General features: G+C 41.3%; 2 protein-coding genes across 2 annotated transcripts in view; one reads left to right on the top strand and one right to left on the bottom strand.

The window, feature by feature from the left end:
- Window positions 1-8233, top strand: part of Dlat (dihydrolipoamide S-acetyltransferase) — a 30491-nt gene extending 22258 nt beyond the window's left edge. Inside the window, exons 11-14 of the mRNA XM_048417274.3 lie at window positions 2343-2458; window positions 4658-4820; window positions 5145-5281; window positions 6218-8233. Of these exons, the coding sequence (XP_048273231.3) occupies window positions 2343-2458; window positions 4658-4820; window positions 5145-5281; window positions 6218-6347 (546 nt within the window). The 3' untranslated portion in view covers window positions 6348-8233. The remainder of the gene's footprint in view (window positions 1-2342; window positions 2459-4657; window positions 4821-5144; window positions 5282-6217) is intronic.
- A 2639-nt stretch (window positions 8234-10872) lies between these two features.
- On the bottom strand, window positions 10873-19462 carry Pih1d2 (PIH1 domain containing 2). Its single transcript, XM_048417275.3, has 6 exons — window positions 19255-19462; window positions 18064-18267; window positions 17320-17443; window positions 15325-15570; window positions 14297-14562; window positions 10873-11012 (listed from the first exon to the last, which is right to left on the bottom strand). The coding sequence occupies exons 2-6, from the start codon at window positions 18238-18240 to the stop codon at window positions 10878-10880; spliced, it is 948 nt and encodes a 315-aa protein (XP_048273232.3). The 5' UTR covers window positions 18241-18267; window positions 19255-19462; the 3' UTR covers window positions 10873-10877.
- Window position 19463: the final 1 nt, after the last annotated feature.

Raw genomic sequence — 19463 nt, 5'->3', positions numbered from 1 at the left:
GGTTTAAGAACACTTATTCTTCAGAGGACCCATGTTCAATTTCCAAACATCCACGCGTCAACTTGCAGCTGTCTATGACTACACTTCCACTACACTTCCAGGGGATCTGGCACCTCTTCTGATCTCCACAGGCTCCTATTTGTATATAGCACACACCCGCACACACACACACACACACACACACACAAAATATTTTTAAAAGTCAAAGAAAACAGATAAATGTATCCAGTGTATTTGATGTATTACTTTGAATGACTTTTTTGAGATATTCATACCATCCTAACGCCATGCTCAGTCTACACATTTGAAGTGTCCTACTCAGTGTCTTTCAGCATTTATCCTATTCCCACAGTAGGGTTTGGAGCATTTTCCTCACCCCAAATAGCCCTTTGCCACAATCCCATCAATCCTTCCATTCTCCCTGGTCTTAACATTTTTGTCTTGGAAGGTTTACTGAATGTGGAATTCTCTTGACTAGAATCATATGAAATCTGGTCTTTACAGAATGCTTTTTATTTATCATATAATTTCAAGGTTCAGACATGTTATAGCGTGTATCAGTTTTTCTTTTAATTTCTTCCCTTTTTTTTCTTTTTAAGCTTTATTATTATGTATTCCGTATCTGCAAATGTATGTGCACATACATATGCAGGTATATACAGAGGCCAGCCAGAAGCGAGGGATAGATCCCCCTGGAGACATCTTGTCTTGATCTTAGGGGGAATAACTTTTCAACCATTAAGTATGCAGATAGATAGTATGGGATATTATGTATCTTTTTTTATCGTCAGAAAATTCCTTCCGAGTTCATTTACTGTTTTATTGTGAAAAGTGCTACTGAATTTTGTTAAGTGTCTTTTTGAGCTGTTGAAGCAGTCATGTGGGCTTTCTGTTCTGTTAGAGTATTATTTATTCTTTTTCTCTTTTAAGAAAAAAAGATCTTAGCCAAGTGTTGGTGGCTCATGCCTTTAATCCCAGCACTTGGGCGGCCGAGGCAGGTGGATCTCTATGAGTTCGAGGCCAGCCTGGAATACAGAGCAAGTGCCAGGACAGGCTCCAAAGCTACGCAGAGAAACCCTGTCTTGAAAAACCAAAAATATAAAAAAAGAAAGAAAGAAAAAAAAAAAGATCTCAGAGTGATGCCCAGATCTTAGGGTCAAATGACCCTGCCTAAGCCTCTTGAGTAGATGAGACTATAGACACATGCAGCTCTGCACACCTTACTTGATTTCTAGATGTTACTAGTCTTCCGCTCCTAAAACAAATCCCATGTGTCCGTAGTTAATGGCTAGGTTTTCTCTGCTAGTGTTTTGTTAAAGGCTTGTCTGATATATTCGTAAGATAATGTTTAGGTTTTGACTGTTGAGTTTTTGTGTTATTTTGGAATGAGAATAACATTGAGGAATTATTAACTTGCTCTTCCATTTTTTAAGAAGCTAGGTGAAGATTTTATGTTAGCCTTTAAATGCTTGGTAGAATTAGCCAGTAAAGCTCTAAAGGTTGATGGGTGATGGTGGCATATGCTTTTTATCCCACCACTTGGGAGGCAGAGGTAGGTAGATCTCTGTGATCTGTATACTAGACCAGCCTGATCTAGTCTCATCTACAGAGCTAGTTCCAGAACTAAGAAACCCTGTCTGGGAAAGAAAACAAACCAAAGAAAAGAAGAAGAAAGACCATGTAGTCTAGTCTTCTGCATGAGCAGATGTCCATGACCAGTTGCATCTCTCTGACTGTGTTTATCCCGAGTTTGTACTCCTTATTGGTTTGTTTCCTCCTAGAATCGTATGCATTTTCTCTGGGTTGTCGGATCTCTTGGTGTTGAGTATTTGTAGGACTTCCTTTTTATGTAGGAGATATTATGTCCCCCATGTCACTCCTAATCTGAGGAATTTGACTCTGCTTCCTCTTTCTAAACAAAACATTTGTTAGTGTGGTTGTCATTTATTTAATCCTTCATTTATCTATCTATCTATTTATTTAATTTGGTTTTTGGTTCTTTCAAGGCAAGTTTTCTCTATGTAGCCTTGGTTGCCCTGGGACTCACTCTGTAGACCAGGCTGGCTTTGAACTCATAGAGATCCACCTGCTTCTGCCTCCCTAGTGCTGGAATTAAAGGTGTGGATCTCCACTGCCCGGCTTACTTGATTTTTTTTTTTTTGAAGAGAATAAAACCACTTGGTTCAGTTGAGTAAAAATAGCGATATACCATAACTTACAATGTTCAGCTGCTTCGATGCCAAGCAGGAGACAGGTAGCTCCTAAGTCCTCCGTTATACAGATAAAAGAAACAGCTTTTTGGGGAGAGAGTTTAATAAAATAGCTGGTTGCTGTCTTAACAGATGCTTGAAGGGAAAGGAAAAATCTCCGTCAATGACTTCATCATAAAAGCTTCGGCTTTGGCTTGTCTGAAAGTTCCCGAAGCAAACTCTTCTTGGATGGACACAGTTATAAGACAGTAAGTGGACTGGAGAAGGTGCCCATTGCTCTGCCGTTTGCCTATGTCTGCTAACTGCAGCTAGGGATGGGGAGATGGTGACACCCGTGGATGAGCGGATTTGAAAGCGTGAAACACTTGATGGTGTTCAGTTGGTAGCAAAGGCTGTGATTCCTTGAATTTGGTAAAAGGAAACAGGTGTAAAATTCAGTCTAGTTATACTGATAATGACTGTCGGAAAGCAGGGTGCAGTCAGTTACCTGATTACCAGTGAGTACGGCCAGCTGTGAATTAGACTGAAAAGCATTTGTTGCCATACAGCTCATGACCGGCGGGTACATTTTATTAGGGCTTTCAAACCACTTTATCAGTTTACTGTTTTTACTTGCATTTTCAGATGAAGAAACAGGCTCAGTGAGTTCTGTAGCTTGTCCCAAGTTAGTAAGTTGGTCAGTGTCAGAATTTCAGCTCAAGCCCAAGCATTTTTAGTATGTAGGTAGGCACTTTTATATATTTCAATTTATTAATTATTAATATTACTTTATTAATAATTTATTTTAATTATGTATCTGAATGTGTCTCTGTGTGTGGGTACCGCACAGAGACCGGAGGCACCAAATCCCTTAGAACTGGAGTTGTTAGATGCCTGGCATAGGTTCTAAGAACCAAGTATGGATCCTCTGCAACAGCAGTGTGTTGCTTTTAATGGAGCCATCTGTCTCTCCAGCCCCAGTATTATTACAAATATCATTAAAAGAAAGCCCCTCTTCCCTTTTGTTTTCTGTGCTCTCACACTCACATTACACTGTGGGCAGTGGCTAGGTGTCTCATTCTGACTCTGTGTCAGATCTCAGAGATTGCCTTAGTCCCACATGACTGCCCCCTCTTTCGATGCCACTCTCAGATCAGGTAGCTGACTACAAGCACGTTCCCATGGCCCCTTTAGCAGGGCAGCTCACAGGGCTTGGGGAAATGCTCAAGTGCGCTGCCTTACTGCAAACAGCTCTATACAGGGTGCGGATGAAGTCGAGGCCACCTTGACGTACAAAGTGAGACAAGTCTCCACAGAGATGCTAGCTGCTGGTCTACTCTAGAAAAGACTGGGCATCCTACTTTACATGTCTTCTGAGATGTGACCACCTCTGTGTCCTGGGCACTCTGGTTTCTCCCCCAAGGTGTCTCTGCTTCTGTTGTTTTGTATTCCTCCCTTCCTCCTTTGTTTGTACATCCCTATCTACTACCTTCCTACCTCCCTTCCTTTGTACTCCCCTATCTGCCTACCTTCCTCCCTCCCTCTTCCCTTCCCTTCCCTTCTCTTTGATTACATGTGTGGCCAACTTCAGGATGACCTCTGGGAGGACCTTTTCTCCTTTCACCGTGTGAGTTCCCAGGATTAGACTGAAGTTGTCAACTTGGCTACAGGTACCTTTACCCACCGAGCCATCTTGCCAGCCCCATCCCAGTGTGTCCCTCCTCTCACCCTGTATTCTACCTGCACAAGCTTTGTTGCAGAGACTCTCTTGAGACAGTTGCACTTAGAACCCTGTTTCATGCTGATTATGATGATGTTTTTGGTGAGCCACCTGGCGGCTTACAAAAGGATATTAAAGAATGAAATAAATCTTATGATCTATTTCTTTCCCCATCCCTTTCATGTTTTTAGAAGTACAAGAGAAGAAACATCAGGATGTTAACTTGTAGAATAGACATCTCTGGACAGCAGTACAATTGCCTCTAAAATCGTGTGTGTCTATGTGTGTATGGGGGTAGTTGGTAGTACAGGGTATCAAACTTGGGGATTTGCATAGGTGGGTACTCTACCATTAAGCTACATCCTATTCGCCTACAATATCTGAAGTAAGTATCTAAGATCCATATTTCTTTTAACCCAGCACTTTTTGTGTTTGTCTTTTCCCCCATAGCAGACAGTGGAGGAACTGACGGAAACTCCCAGCTCTCCGGCTCTTTTTTTTTTTTTTTTTTTAAGATTTATTTATTTTTATGAGCATTGGTGTTTTGCCTGTTTGAATGTCTGTGTGAGGGTGCTAGATCCTCTGGAACTGGAGTTGGATCAGTTGTCAGATGCCATGTGGATGCTGAGAATTGAATCTGGGTTCTCTGGGAGAGCTGCCAGTGCCCTCAACCCCGGTCCTTCTTCCCAACTCCCTTCAGCTGTTAATCCTTAATGTTGATGAGCTGATTCATTTTCTTTTTCAACAGAAATCACGTGGTGGATGTCAGCGTTGCTGTCAGTACCCCTGCAGGACTTATCACTCCTATTGTGTTTAATGCACACATAAAAGGACTGGAAACCATTGCTAGTGATGTTGTTTCTTTAGCGTCCAAAGCGAGAGAGGGCAAACTGCAGCCTCACGAATTTCAGGTAGGATACCATCCTGACCATAAGGAGTGTGTTACTCTGAAGGTCAGCCTAATGCTTTTGCATTTTCTATTTGAATTCTGCTACACAGAGGTGATACTTGGTCTGAAAATAAAGCAGTTCAGTTATATGTGAAAAGCTAAAAGGCATATTTTCATAATTGCATGGAAAAGCCAGCACAAATGACTTTGTTTCTTATCATAGTATGTATCCTTTTCAAGACTTTCTTAAATAAAAGATTATCTCATGACTTTTTCAGAGAATATTTGTAATTTTTTTTCTGGGTTATGTTGACAGTATAATCTGTTTTTATACTTTTTCCTTTAGGGTGGAACATTTACAATCTCCAACTTAGGAATGTTTGGAATTAAGAATTTCTCTGCGATTATTAACCCACCTCAGGCATGTATTTTGGCAATTGGTGCTTCAGAGGATAAACTGGTCCCAGCAGACAATGAAAAAGGGTGAGTAGGAAAGTGGAGAAGGGTTGGGAACCTGACTGTATTATATTCTTACTGGTTTTTTATATACATAGGGCTTTAGGTAGAGTCAGTAAATCCAGCATGAGATGTGAAGGGAAACCACTTTTGTTAACTAGACTCAGTCGTGTTTGCCATGTCATCTGGAGATTTCTAGATGGCAGTTGGTACAGGTCTCCAACAGTCAGTAAGTACTGTAGCTTTGGGGCCATATAGTCTATTACTGATCTCTTGCCATTGTATTTATGAGAGCAGGCAAAAATAATATGCTAATGACTTCCAGAAAAGTAGATTTATATTAAAATAGATAGCAGAATTTGGCCTGTGTTGTATAGTTTGGCAACCTATGTTCCCAGGGATGTATTTAGTTTTCCTTCAAGCTGTCAGTTTGAGCTAAAAATAAAGAGTGGGTGGAGCCAGTCCTCATGTGTAATCACTGCTGTAATCATGTGTAATCTCGGGGCTGAGTCAAAAGGGTCAGAAGTTCAAAACCGACCTCAACTATGTGGAAGTTCAAGGCCAGCCTTATTAACTGTCTCAGAACTTGATGGTGGGCATGGTGGCACATGCCTTTAATCCCAGTGCTTGGGAGGCAGAGGCAGGCCTGGTCTACAGAGCGAGTCCCAGGAAAGCCAGGGCTCTGTTACACAGAGGAACCCTATCTTGAAAAACCAAAAAAGAAAACCAACAAAAAACAGTTTTTGTTTGTTTCTTTGTTTAAGAGGCCTGGAGATATAGCTCAGTAGTAAAGCACTTGCATAGCATATAAGAGACCTAAATTCAGTCCTCAGAATGAATGAATGAATGAATGGGAATTAATCTACCTAGGTAGGATTATATGGAAACATCAACATGTGGGCGGCTGTTGTCTCGGGTTCATTGGTTTCTTTCAAAGTACCCACTGATGGTCTTTCTTTCTAGCTTTGATGTGGCTAGCGTGATGTCAGTCACTCTCAGCTGTGATCATCGTGTTGTGGATGGAGCGGTTGGAGCCCAGTGGCTTGCTGAGTTCAAAAAGTACCTTGAAAAGCCTATAACTATGTTGTTATAATTTACCCAAGAACTTCTACACTCTCTGCTGACATTATATTTATATGTTATTAAACAGATGGTTCTTTTAAAGTTTCACTAGTTAATTTTATTATTGAATCTGTCCAGATAATTTATTTGTAATAGGCATTAATGAATCTTTTTAAAATGCCAATTACATCAAAATATTGTACCCCTTTAAAATTAAACATCAGTTTAAAGCTCTATGTGCCTAGTGAAGGGACATGTAAGGGACACTAACTCTTTCGTGAGAAGTCCTTCCTGGGGGAACAGGAGGGGCAGGATTGTGGCTCCCTGCAGACGGGCTCAGAAAAGTAACTTGGATGAGACCTTGCAGTTTAGAGTTTAATTGATTCAACTTACTTAGTCTGAAGGAAACAGTCATGAAAAGTATTTCTCATAGGAAGAGTTTGAACTGAAGCTTTACTTTGGAATCTAACCCTAGAGTTTCCTGTTACATTATTTTGGTTTATCACATGAGAACTTCAAGGAAAATAAGTGAAACTTTAAGAGTCAGCATTTTCAACCAACTGTTATTTTTATATGAATCTCTAAATAAAATAGCTTTCCCCTCCTTAAGATAAAGATATAAGCCAACTTCTTGGTATAAATGAGAATTTATGTATTTATTTATAAGCAATTTCAATGTATAATTTGAGAAATCTGCAGTTTCCTCCAAATAAAAGAACATACTTATTGAAATGAACAAGTTGCAGAAGTAGAATTTTCCTTCTGAGATGAACTGGATGTTAATTGTAAATGAACCCAATTATCAAATGTTATCACTCAACTGGAGAACTCTGGAATGAGTATGGAATGTATATGGGAGAAGTTGTACATATGTAATATATGGTTTTAGAGTTGTATGTGTGCCAATGTTCATTGATCACCATATCCTGCCTGAAAGGAAATGGGGGAGAGGATGTTAGGGGGCAGTTTGCGCTGCTGACTGTGATGTCCACACTGGGCATCTGGGTAGGTAGCCTTGGCTACTCAGAATGCTAAGAAAGTAGGATAGTTGGACAACATAGCAAGACTCTATCTCAATAACACAAACAAAAATGATGCCCAAAACAACATGACAATTTCTGGTTGGATAAAGTTTTTAAAAAGTAGTATATAGTCAAGAGTCTGGTTTTTCAGTCCAGTCCTTGCTCACGGAGGGAAGAACTTAAGTAGGTGTCCCCCTTACCAGCCTAAATGCTCCTTTCGTTTTATTGTTTTACATTTCTTTTGGAGAGAATGGAGACGATACGCAGGATAGTAAAAAGAGCGTTATCACAATTCCTGTTAAGGTGATGTGTTTTAATAAATGTTTGGAATTATTTGTGACTTTAAAATAACTGTGACCAGTACTTCCTTGTATATAATAATATGTGGGGCCATGCTCTGAAATTTGAGTGTTTCATCAGTGTTGAACCTGTTTCTAAATGTTCATTATCACTTGGTGCACAAGTGACACTCCGAATAGCCCGCCAGCACCCAGCTGCTGTGCCACTGTCACGGCTCAGTGCTGGGACCTGCCTCTTTAGCACCAAGCCATCCTAGGTTGCACTGAAGACTGTACAGAAAGAACACGCTTATCACAAGGGTCCATCGTTAGCATGAGCCAAATCTAGTCAAATGTGAATTTGAAAAATGACTCATTCTTTGCTAATGCTCTATTGTTCCCTTGAAAGAAAAATAAAAGTTTGTCATCTGACAAAAATGTTCTGAGTTAAGACTACTCTAAATCTGGACTCAGCCAGCATAGTAACTGAAAGAAGTTAGAAATAATGTTTTGGATCAAGAAAGATTGTTTAAAATTTAAACATGTTTTCAGTTGCGTCTGAACTAAGTTTTGATCTGTTTGTTTGTAGTTTATATCACATTAAATAATCAATGTCCCGTCCCGTGTCAGCTGCATAATTCAAAGCTCCTAACACAGGTGAAAATTCAGGTGTGTCACTGGCAGGATGAGTGGTTCATCAGGCTGTAGTCTTAACACGTAGCTCAGGGGGTTACTGAAAACCCCATGATGAGGCATGGCACTTACTGCCGAGATGGGAAGCTTGGCCTAACTCTGTTAGATAATTTACTCCCGTTCTGGGGTTTCTGAGTGTGGAATTATGGTTTGCCAAGACATGAACAGGAATAGGAACCGTCATCCTCTAGTCATGCATGAACCCTAGGATGCACTGAAATCATAAACACTGACGGTAAGAGATCAGAGACCACGTCTGTAGAAAACCTGCTCTGAATTTTTCAGGAAAAAGACTCAGCAAGCAGCTGGAGAGATGGCTCAGTGGTTGAGTTCTTGCTGCTATTTTAAGAGGGCTTGGATTTGGTTCCCAGCACCAACATGGCAGCTCACAACCTTCTCTAACTCCTGTTCCAAGGAATCTGAAACCACCTTCTGGCACAGACATGCACATGGTATATATACATATACACATATGGGCAATACAATGATACACGTGAGAAACCTTCATATTTAACCTTTTCTACATTTCATTATTAATACCGTTCCTGAACAGTATTTCTAAAAGGATGGGGAGAATGGTTTTGTTAACATAAAATTCATTGAAATTCACAAGTAGAATATTTTAGAAATTAGTTTGAATAGCAATTTAATATCCTGGGCTTTTTAGTGTACATGTTCATGAGGAGGTCAAAGGATGGTTTAGGGAACCAGTTTCCTTCCATGAGTTACAGAGATTGAACATAGGTTGTCAAGCTTGCACAGGGTGGGTACAAACACATAGAAACAGCTAGCACCTGTGTTGGGGACAAAAGTAGAGATTCAGGGCTGGCGAGATGGCTCAGTGAATAAGGTCTTTGTGGCCAAACCTAGGAACCTGATCCTTGGGACCCATACTATAGGAGAAATCAGACTGCAAGTTCTCTCATCGCCCTATGCATGCCTTAGCATGTGCGTGCATGTATACACAATAAATAAATGTAGAAATGTTTTTAAGAAGGTAGAGAGTCAATTAGTCATGTGATTGGGTAGAGGCACTTTTTTTTTCTTTTCTAAACAGTTGAGTGATACTATATTCTTTTAGGAATTATTTTTTATCTGATGAGTTTTGCCTGCATTCTTTGTTTAGTACACGCTTACAGTGAGTGCCTCTGGAGACCAGAAGAGGGTGATGGGTCCTCTGTGACAAGTTACAGACAGCTATCAGCAGTTATAGGAGGTGGGGAATTGAACCCAGGTCCTCTGGAAGAGCAGTCAGTGCTCTTAACCCCCAAGCTATCTCTCCAGTCCCAGGTAGGGGCATATTCTAGGAAATATGACTGTTAATGAAAGCTTTTCAAGTGTATTGGAGGATGAGGATATTAATTCATTAACGATTGATCTTAGGATATCAGAATTTCTGAAGATATATTAGCCTTTTACCAGTACAGTTCTAGTGAAGGTCATATTCCATAAAATTATATTTGATTTTTTTGTTGTTGTTTTTTTGACATGGGGGTTTCTCTTTATAACAGCAGCCCTCACTGATCTGTAACTCTCTCTGAAGACCAAGCTGGTCTCAAACTTACAGAGATCTGCTTGCCTCTGCCTCCCCAGTGCTGGGTTTAGAGGTGTGCACCCCCATATCCAGCTTATATGTGTTTTCTTAATGTCACATAACAGGGTTATGAGGTGGCTCAGGAGAGTCTTGACCACCATTTGTGAGACCTGAGTTCAACCTTGAAAGGGCAAAGGGGTGGTTAAAGTTTGCTCTGCCAGAGCTTGAGAGATGGCCCAGTGGTTAAGAGCACCAACTGCTCTTCCAGTGGTTCTGAGTTCAATTCTCAGCATCTACACGGTGGTTCACATGGGATCTGATGCCCTCTTCTGGCATAAAGTCGATAGAGCACTCATGTACATAAAATAAACAAAGTTTGATCTGCCTGTTGCTGTCCTTGCATACAAATTGGGTAGTTGGTACTTTATTGACAGCTTAGAAATGAAGATAAAAAATGCCACTTGGCTGGTGGTGGCACATACCTCTAGTCCCAGCACTGGGAGGCAGAAGCAGGTGGATCTAGGTGAGTTTGAGGCCAGCCTGGTCTACAGATAGCATCCCAGGACAGTCAAGGTTACACAGAGACCTATTCTGAAAAACTAAAAAGGAGGAGGAGAGAGACTGTTGCTTATTTTTATAGAAGGATGGACTTGGCCTGTGAGTCAGTTAATTTTTTCTCAAATTAGAGATGCATATGTTTTTCCTGTGTGCAGTTGTCTTCCAGATATTCTATCTAGCCCAGATAAGTCCATGTCAGACAGAAGTCCAGCTGGTAGACATGAATATTACTGTATTTGGCCCTGTATATTGCTGTGTGTGGTGGCACATGCTTTAAAACGAGGAAGCAGAGGCAGGCAGATCTCTCTGAGTTTGAGACCAGCCTGATTTACATAGCAAGTTCCAGGCTAGTTAGGGCTACACGGTGAGACCCTGTCTCAACAGCAAACCAAAACAAATATTCACTGCCCCTGCCCACAATGTAGGTCCTATAACTGACGTGAGCTGTAACAATGAAAACACCAAATACACTGCTTTTATGCCAGTGGCATTGTAATGAATAATACAGACTTATTTTTGACAAATTTTGCTGTAGTCATTTCTGTATTAATCGATTCTGGAAGATTCAGGTATAATCGGTACTTCTCAGAGACCTCAATCAATAAATCAACCTAAAAAATTAAAAAAATAGATTTTAAAGTCATGACACTAGACAATTTTACCCTGAAGGTTATGCATGGGGACCATCACATCCACTCGTGTCCAGACCTCATGGTGCCATAGGACCTGCAACATTTGCTGCCCAGATTCTTGAGACTTTGGTTACTAACAGGACACATCAAATGTTAACTGGTAACAGCACTGGAAGTAGAGGGTTGCCGTCTGAACATTGCGTTGCTGTCTTCAGGATTTACTGTCAGATGGCAAGGAACTGTATCTGAAGGGTAGTGATCCATGTTTTGTAGTGAAAATGACCTTAGTGAACCTAGCCTGATAATTTTGAAGGCAAATAAAGTATCCAGCTAATGTGTGCCTTTAGTAGTGAGAAATAGAATATTATTAACATGTGCTTCTTTTTTTTAAAAAAAACTATTTATTATTTATTTTATTGTGTTTGGCCAGCAGGCCTACCTGCAGGGTACCAGATCTCATTACAGGTGGGTGTGAGTCACAGTCCAGGTGCTGGGAATTGAACTCAGTGCCTCTGGAAGAGCAGTCAGTACTCCTAACCTCTGAGCCATCTCTCCAGCCCCTAACACGTGATCTTATTGGGTACATTCTATAAGGTATTGCAAAGAGGAAGTCAGCACAGACAATAACTAGTTTACATGCAGCCTCCAGATTCTGAGACTTGAATACTGAAAAATAAATGGAATTAATTCAGAAAAAATAAAATTAAGAAATTGCCATTAGCTACAATGGCTGATTGAGACAAAGGACAAGTGGCATTTGTTAAAAGCCTCTGAGTGGGCTGGGGTGGATATCAGTCAGTCCTTACATGTGGCTAAGATGGCAGCAGTTCAGCTTAAAGACATGACGGTGCCATGGTGGAACATGCTATTTTATGTATTAGCCTAAAACTTAATTTAAAAATAAAAAATAAAGTTTAGAGAAGCTAGTCTTGAGAAAGAATTGTGGGCAAAGCAATGACTGCCATCAAAGAAACAGTTACAATGGGCTAAAAGGAATTGCCTTGAAAGTCTAAAGCATTGTTCCGGCCCCCAGCATTCCATAAGCAGGTAAGTCAGAGAGAAAGATGCTTAGCACCCAAGAATGACATATTCTGTGATTATATATATATATATATATATATATATATATATATATATATATAATATATATTATATATATATACATATATATATATAATATATATATATATGCTCAGTATGGATGCCCAAACTGGAAAAACTTGCCCCAAATGGAGCTGAATATTGGCCAACCATGGTGTAAGAAAGTAGGCAGTCAAGGGGCTGTCTCAAGGGATCTAAAGTAGAACATCCTCCTCCACGCAGGGCCTTTCACAGGATTTGCCTGCTAGGATTTCAGGATTGCTGCTCCCGCACCTAGACTGTGGGGGTAATTCCTGAGGTGAGACTTTGTAGTTGTTCTCTCACGGGAGGGTGGGTGGGATTCACAGTAGATTAGTTGTCTTGACATGTCATTGGTCTGATTTAAAAGGGGAAGACAGGCCAGGCGGTGATACTACACACCTTTAATCCCAGCATTTGGGAGGCAGAGGCAGGTGGATCTCTGAGTTCGAGGCCAGCCTGGTCTACAGAGCGAGCTCCAGAACAATCAGGACTACACAGAGAAGCCTTGAAAAACGGGGGGGGGGGGTAAGGGAAGAGAGAGAGAGAGAGAGAGAGAGAGAGAGAGAGAGAGAGATTGTGTTGTGATTAGGGTTGTTTTCTTCAATCTGCCAAGACTTTAGGACATCCTAATTGTTTGCTCCTCTCTCCTGTAAGGTAAGAGAAGCCTATCCATCCCTGCAATAAATACATCACTTTGTGTGATTTCCAGACCTGCTATCTTTGCTTTATGATGTTCTTGGGCTGAAGTGACATATGCTATATAAACATGGAAGTTTTAGGTCATCACTTTGGGCAACTGTTTCTGTTTCTCCCCCACCACGAGAAAGGCATATCTCAGAGTGTACAGTTAATTGGGTAGAGCAGGCCAAGCTAATATGCAGTCTGAGAAAATTACTGTAAGGCTCTGAAACTAGGAGCTTGTTCCTAGTGTAACATAACATAGATACAAATGTACTGTACAGTTGACCCTCCATCTGTAGAGTCTACATCTGTGAACGCAGCCTACCTTGTATTGGAAAAGTAGTGAGGCTACAGTGAACACTGCATCTACACTGAACATGTTACTGTTTCCTCATTATTCTCTAACCAATACAGTCAGACAACTTGGCATAGTTTGGATCTGTTTGTTTGGCACAGGGCCTCTCTACAATAACCCTGGCTGTCCTGGAGCTCACTATGTAGACCAGGCTTGCCTCAAAATCACAGTGATCCACCTACCTCTGCCTCCTAAATGCTGGGTTTAAAGGTGTGCACCATCATGACTGACTATAGTTGGATCTTACTGTTCCCCAAAGCTCTGAGTGCATAGAAGTGCTATTGGGAGGTGCTGGAGCCTTTAGAAGGTGGCACTTGGTGTGAAGTGTAGTGATCTATCATTTGTATTCTAATAAAGCTTGCCTGAAGATCAGAAAGTAAGACAGCCCCACTGGTCAGCCTTACAGACAAGGCAGTGGTGACACACACCTTTAATCCCAGGAGCCACACTAGTTTGCCATAGAAACCAGGCAGTAGTGATGCACGCTTTTAATCCCAGCACTAGAGAGGAATATAAGATGGGAGGAGACAGCACTCACAGAGTCTCATTCTGAGGTTCCTGGAGGCAGGATCACCATTTTGGACTGAGGTTGAGGTAAAGGCCAGTGGCTGGCTGGCTGGTTTGCTTTTCTGACCTTCAGGTTGAACCCCAATTTCTATCTCTGGATTTTTATTAATTGTGCTACAGTGAAGTCTTTGAGTCATTCAGGGTACTGGGTTGTGGCACCCTGGACCTTTCCTTTCTCTCCCTGGCCTTGAGTGAAGGGTGGTTTTGCTTTGTCATATATTCCTGTCACAATGGGCTTGCTATTTCGAACACAGTTATCTAAACAAGAATGGAAGCTCTGAGATCATGACCCTAACAAATCTTTTCTCCTTAAAGTTATCTCATGTGTTTGTTATAGTTATACAAAGTTGATGCAGAGTGAAATTTCCATAGCACTAACATTCAATAGTAGAAGTAACCTTAAGTACATGGGGGAGGTGCAAATCTTACTTGCAAACAATAAAAAACTGGCCACCAGTGGATCCTCTTATCTGCGTGAGTTCCTGTAGACAATCTCCTAAAGATATCACAGGACCGCCACAGTATCTGTTTAACTTACCTCAGAAACACTAAGCTCACAGAGAGAGACTGAGTTAATCCCAGGTAACTCGATTTTCAGTTCAATTTTCAGAGGTTTCTCATTTTGATCCTTCACAACCTTTAATTCATAGGCTGGTTTCTTAACCTCCCCCTGGATTTCTGAACTAGAAATCTCCTCTATGAGACACTGTCCTTTGCCCGATGCATGTTTTTTGTTCAGCAGCATCTGAGGAAGGTGACTTGCTTCACTCTCAGTACTGCTTCTGATCACTTCAAGAGTATTTTCTTTATGGAAAAAAAAGGAGGGGAGATACAAAATACCATCAGGTTGTGAGCATTTAGCATAGGTGGTGTTTACAGAGATGGTTGATAAAGCTTCGATTAAATTCGTTTGGATTTAGTTCTAACACACCTGAAGCAGAGCTTGGCATGTGGCTCAGGGGAAGTCGCCTAGCATGCGAGGCTCACCTGGATTAGGTTCTGGCACAGCTAAACAGACCCAAAATACCCAGAATGTCAAACCAAATAATTTGTTTGGGAATTCTACAAGATTTTTACATCTTTCTGGATACTCCTATGTTTCTAATAATGTATTTTTCTCTCTTTAACTTTCTTATTCTTTTAAGATATAGACTTCTGCTTTGAAAAATATACATGGGTTACAAAAACAAAATCTGACATCTGTCCCAACTGCCTGTTCCCAAATAAACACAGAGGCTTACGTGAATTATAAAATTGGCAGCAGATAGTTCAGGCTTATTACTAGCTAACTCTTACACTTAAATTAACCCATATTCCTTATATATGCTCTACCATATGTTGGTAATTATCAGTGTGGCAGGTTCATCCTCTGCTCCCTCTGCATTTGGCTGGCGACTCCTCACTCTCCCTTCTCTTTCCATCATCCTTAGTTTGGTCACCCAGCCTATACTTCCTGCCTGGCTACTGGCTAATTAGCATTTTATTAAACTAATTTGGGTGACAAATCTTTACAGGATACAAGAGAATTATTCCACAGCAGACATCAGTTTATTTTCGTCCACTTACCTGTTCTCATCATCTCTTTGAAGCCTGTGAAGTCAGTTTTAATGCCCGTCAGATTTTCCTTGGTTCTCTGAATGTTTCCTTTTATGCTAAAACTAGTAACACGGTATGAATGTGCGAGTGTGAACTGGAGTCGCTCCTCGATGCAATGCATGGCCATTTTTATTAACTCATCTTTGATCCCTTGGTCTTTTTCTGCTGCTTGCAGAACACCAGGATTGTAGGCAACATCAATGACTGTATATGAACCTGTGTGTCGTTCAGAAGAGAGCTTGTTTCTATAAGGGTTTTCGTCAGGCAGTATACTAACCCATATTAGTAAAGTTAGAAACTACAAATCCCTAGAAATTTTTAGAGCAATCACAGCAGCATTGTGTTAAGCCAGCAGTGGCTGCTCCAGAAAGGAAGCTGACACAAAAGCACCCGCAGAAGAGATACAGTTTATTAGGAGACGGCTTTGAAGTGAGATGAGAGGAAAAACCTTAGACAAGAATAATGCAGTAGATGGAGATCTAAGCGTGATGGGGCCTTAATGGGAACTACTGGCTTCCCTTTAAGGCTTGGTGAGGAGCGCCATAGAATAAGAATGAGAAGTAGTGTGGGAGAGAGGGTTAGCCACCATAAGAGAGGTGATAGACGAGCAGCTGCCAGGCACTTCCATGAGCAAACCCCCTTGAGGACCAATCCAAAGAACAAAAGAAAAAGTTGATAACATTTTAGGAATGAGAGTAATGTTCGGTTGGAAGCTCCAGCTCACCCCTGCATGATCCTGGACACCCCATTCTTGTCTCTTTTTCTCTCAAATTTCCACCCACTAAGACAGTCTCTGAACAAAAGAAAAGTGCCCAAAAGCCCAGTTTGGCATTCTTGATGGGTACTACAGCTTTCTTCCCTGAAGCTGGCAGGACCCACGTCCCAGCCCAAACACTCAGCTTTTAACTATACTTGGGCACAAACAAATTCAGCTTGTGGCAGACACCTTATCACCTCACGCCTACAACCTATAAAGTCTCCCTGATTTTGTTTGTGGGTACGGCTTCTCTGGCCTTGATCTCTGAGATGGGAGAACCTGCCTGGGAGTTGCATTGCTCAAATAAACTTGTTATACTTTTTCAGTTCAGCTTGATTTGGTTTACTGTATTGGTGGAGAAACCTATTATGGGGTAGGAGCAGAAAATCTATTAAGTAAGTTTTACATCACATAATTACTTCAGGGTTGGAGAGGTGGCTCAGAGGTTAAGAGCACTGACTGCTTTTCCAGAGGTCCTGAGTTCAGCTCCCAGCAACAACATGATGGCTCACAACCATCTATGAGGAGGTATGGTGCCCTCTTCTGGCATGCAGGCATACATGCAGGCAGAATACAGTATACATAATAAATAAATAAATAAATAAAATCTTAAAAAAATAATCTACTTCAGTATAGCGTACATGACATCATGGAAGAGCCAGGTGATCATGAATTGAAAGTTGTCAAATCACAGCAAGACTGATTTTTTTTATTTTATGTGCATTGATGTTTTGCCTGCATGTGTGTCTGTGTGAGGGTGTCAGATCCCTAGGAACTGGAGTTACAGACAGTCATGAGCTTCCATGTAGGTGCTGGGAATTGAAATGACGATCTCTGGAAGTGCAGCCAGTGCCCTTAACCATTGAGCCGTCTCTCCAGCCCCCACAGCCTGATTCTTTACTCTGTCTCAGAGAAAGATGCAGGGAGGTATGGTCAGATTCAGACTGTAGGATCTGCCCTATAGATGCCGACCCCTGTTCTAACACATAATACACACTAAGTTCCTATTCTATGTTGGCATTTCTATGTGGGTTGAAACCATCATATTATCAGAAATCATATTAAATGTACATAAATCACACTAATTTGTCATTAATTATATTAACATCAAATGAAATGTTTTACTTAAAATGTTTTTGCCAAGTAGAATGTGGTCTATGAATATGTTCAATAAAGAATCTACATATGCTTTCTTTAATTCTTTATACCTGATGCCTCAGAGAAATCTTCTGGTCTGCCAACAGTTATAGGTACAGGATGATTGGCTGACTGGGGAGCCGGGATCCTTTTCCATTGACACAGGTTGATAAAAAGTACTTTTTCTTTTGGTTTCTAGAAAGTGAATAATTTTGATATTGTCAATTTTTTAAAAACGAAACTTGGCCTGGCGGTGGTGGCGCATGCCTTTAATCCCATTACTTGGGAGGCAGAGGCAGATGGATCCCTGTGAGTTCGAGGTCAGCCTGGTCTACAAGAGCAGGTTCCAGGACAGGCTCCAAAGATACAGAGAAACCATGCCTTGAAAAAAAGCAAAAAAAAAAAAAAAAGAAAGAAAGAAAAAAATGAAATTTGATAACATCCTGAATGCAAGTCATCACATTTTTTCAGGCCTTCCCATTGCTAGGCAACAGTCCTTGCACATGCACTATCTTGAACCCATACACACATAAAATGTAATAAAATATTTTTAAAAAATTAATTCATTATATCACCATTTTCTACCTAACAGGGCAATAAGGTCTCATTTGGCTATTTCTGAAATACCTAGTATGAATTTCTCATTTTTACTCCTTCAGTGAAATCTTCCACACTGTTTCATTTTCTGCTTAGAGAGGCAATTTTCCTAAACTTCTCTTGTGTTAAAGTAGCACTAGAGAAAGGCGAGGCATCGTCTAGTTATCCTGGCGTAGTTCCATTGAACACCCATCACTTGTTGCACCTACTGTACATACTAGGATCTTGGTTTGTAGGCAGAGTTGTGGTTCTGGGTCGATACACAGCTGTTTTCCATCCTTCAGTTCCTGTTCGATGAAGTTCTTGTAGCGCTGAGGATCATTTTCAGCCAAATCATCGAGCATATTCCAGAACTGAGAAATCTGGGTGAGAAGTCCCTTTGAGGATGCCCTCATGACTGGAGATGAGATAGGCTCTAGAACCTGTGGAAAGACACGGCTTGAGAAGAGGCATGACTGTGTGGCTATGGCCTTACTTCCTCTTTAAGGGAAGGAGGAAGGCTTTTGGAATGGTTTTGGGGACGTTCTCAACTGTTCTTACTTCCTATGTGTAAAAGATTGCACACTCACTCTGCTTTCCCTCGGTTCTGGTTCTTCTACAGTCTGTAAGTCTAACCACTTCCTAAATTCTCACATTGTACCTGTGCTTCTCTCTGGTCAACACAAACACAGCGGGAGCAGAAAGGTCTTTTGAAGTCTTGTTTTTCCTGGTGATCTTGTTCCAAGTGGATATTGGTTTATTTGGTGCCCCTCAGTCCAGAAATTGTGTGTGTGTGAGAGAGAGAGCGAGGTGGGGGGGGGAGAGGGAGGTGGAAGAGAAAGAAACACATAAAGTCACACTAATCCTTAATATAGTAGTAAAAACTAGGAACACTGAGCAGGACATTGGTGATGCGTACCTTTAATGCCTGCACTTAGGAGGAAGTGGCAGGTGGATCTCTGTGAGTTCAAGGCCAGCCTGGTCTACAGAGAGAGTTCCAGGACAGCCAGGGTTACATATTGAGATCCTACCTCAAAAAACTGGGCGGGGGGTGGTGGAGGAGGTAGGGACACTGGAGCCAGTATGCTTAAGTTCTTCCTAACTCCAGGCAGCTATGATGCCTTGAGCAAATAATGCACACACACACACACACACACACACACACACACACACACACACACACACACACCTATTCTTCTCAAAATGAAGATGAGGATTAAGAACGCTAATCCTAAAGCTGGAACACTTGATAAATACTATGTGAGAGTAGTATTCTAAGATCGCATCATCTCCCTCCTCCCGCAACGGAGAAGTGTCCCAGACGGTCCACAAAAATTTTAAAAGGCGGTTTAGAGTCTTTAAACTCATGTATTAAGGTTAGATTTAATAAACAATGAATACACAGTTAATCCAAACGTGGAGGAACCCACCTCTTCACTCCGTTTGGAGACCAACCGCGACTCCTGTTACCATGGTAACTAAATCCGGTCCACCATCTAACTGTGTCCGGGGAATGCAAAGTAGTGCCTTGTCTCTATATCCAGTTCCGGGACCTTTCGTCCTGTGCCGGACAGGCTCCTCGGCCGGGCCGTCCCGCTTCCCTCTCAGAAGAGTGCCGGCTTCCTTCCTGCACCTGTCA

The sequence above is a fragment of the Myodes glareolus genome, chromosome 4 (assembly GCF_982192425.1).
Source record: "Myodes glareolus chromosome 4, mMyoGla1.1, whole genome shotgun sequence".
NCBI lineage: Eukaryota > Metazoa > Chordata > Mammalia > Rodentia > Cricetidae > Myodes > Myodes glareolus.
The sequence above is the reverse complement of the archived record's forward strand: the minus strand, read 5'-3'. Positions and strand labels throughout refer to the sequence as shown.

What these genes read in the sequence shown, in the direction of transcription:
- Pih1d2 (XM_048417275.3), bottom strand. Translation starts at nt 18,240, where the DNA reads ATGAGGGCATCCTCAAAGGGACTTCTCACCCAGATTTCTCAGTTCTGG. An exon ending in AGATTTCTCTGAGGCATCAG is followed by an intron (nt 15,571 to 17,319) that starts GTATAAAGAATT and finishes AACGACACACAG; the next exon opens with GTTCATATACAGTCATTGAT. An exon ending in GTGAGCTTAGTGTTTCTGAG is followed by an intron (nt 11,013 to 14,296) that starts GTAAGTTAAACA and finishes TTAATTTTTTAG; the next exon opens with GTTGATTTATTGATTGAGGT.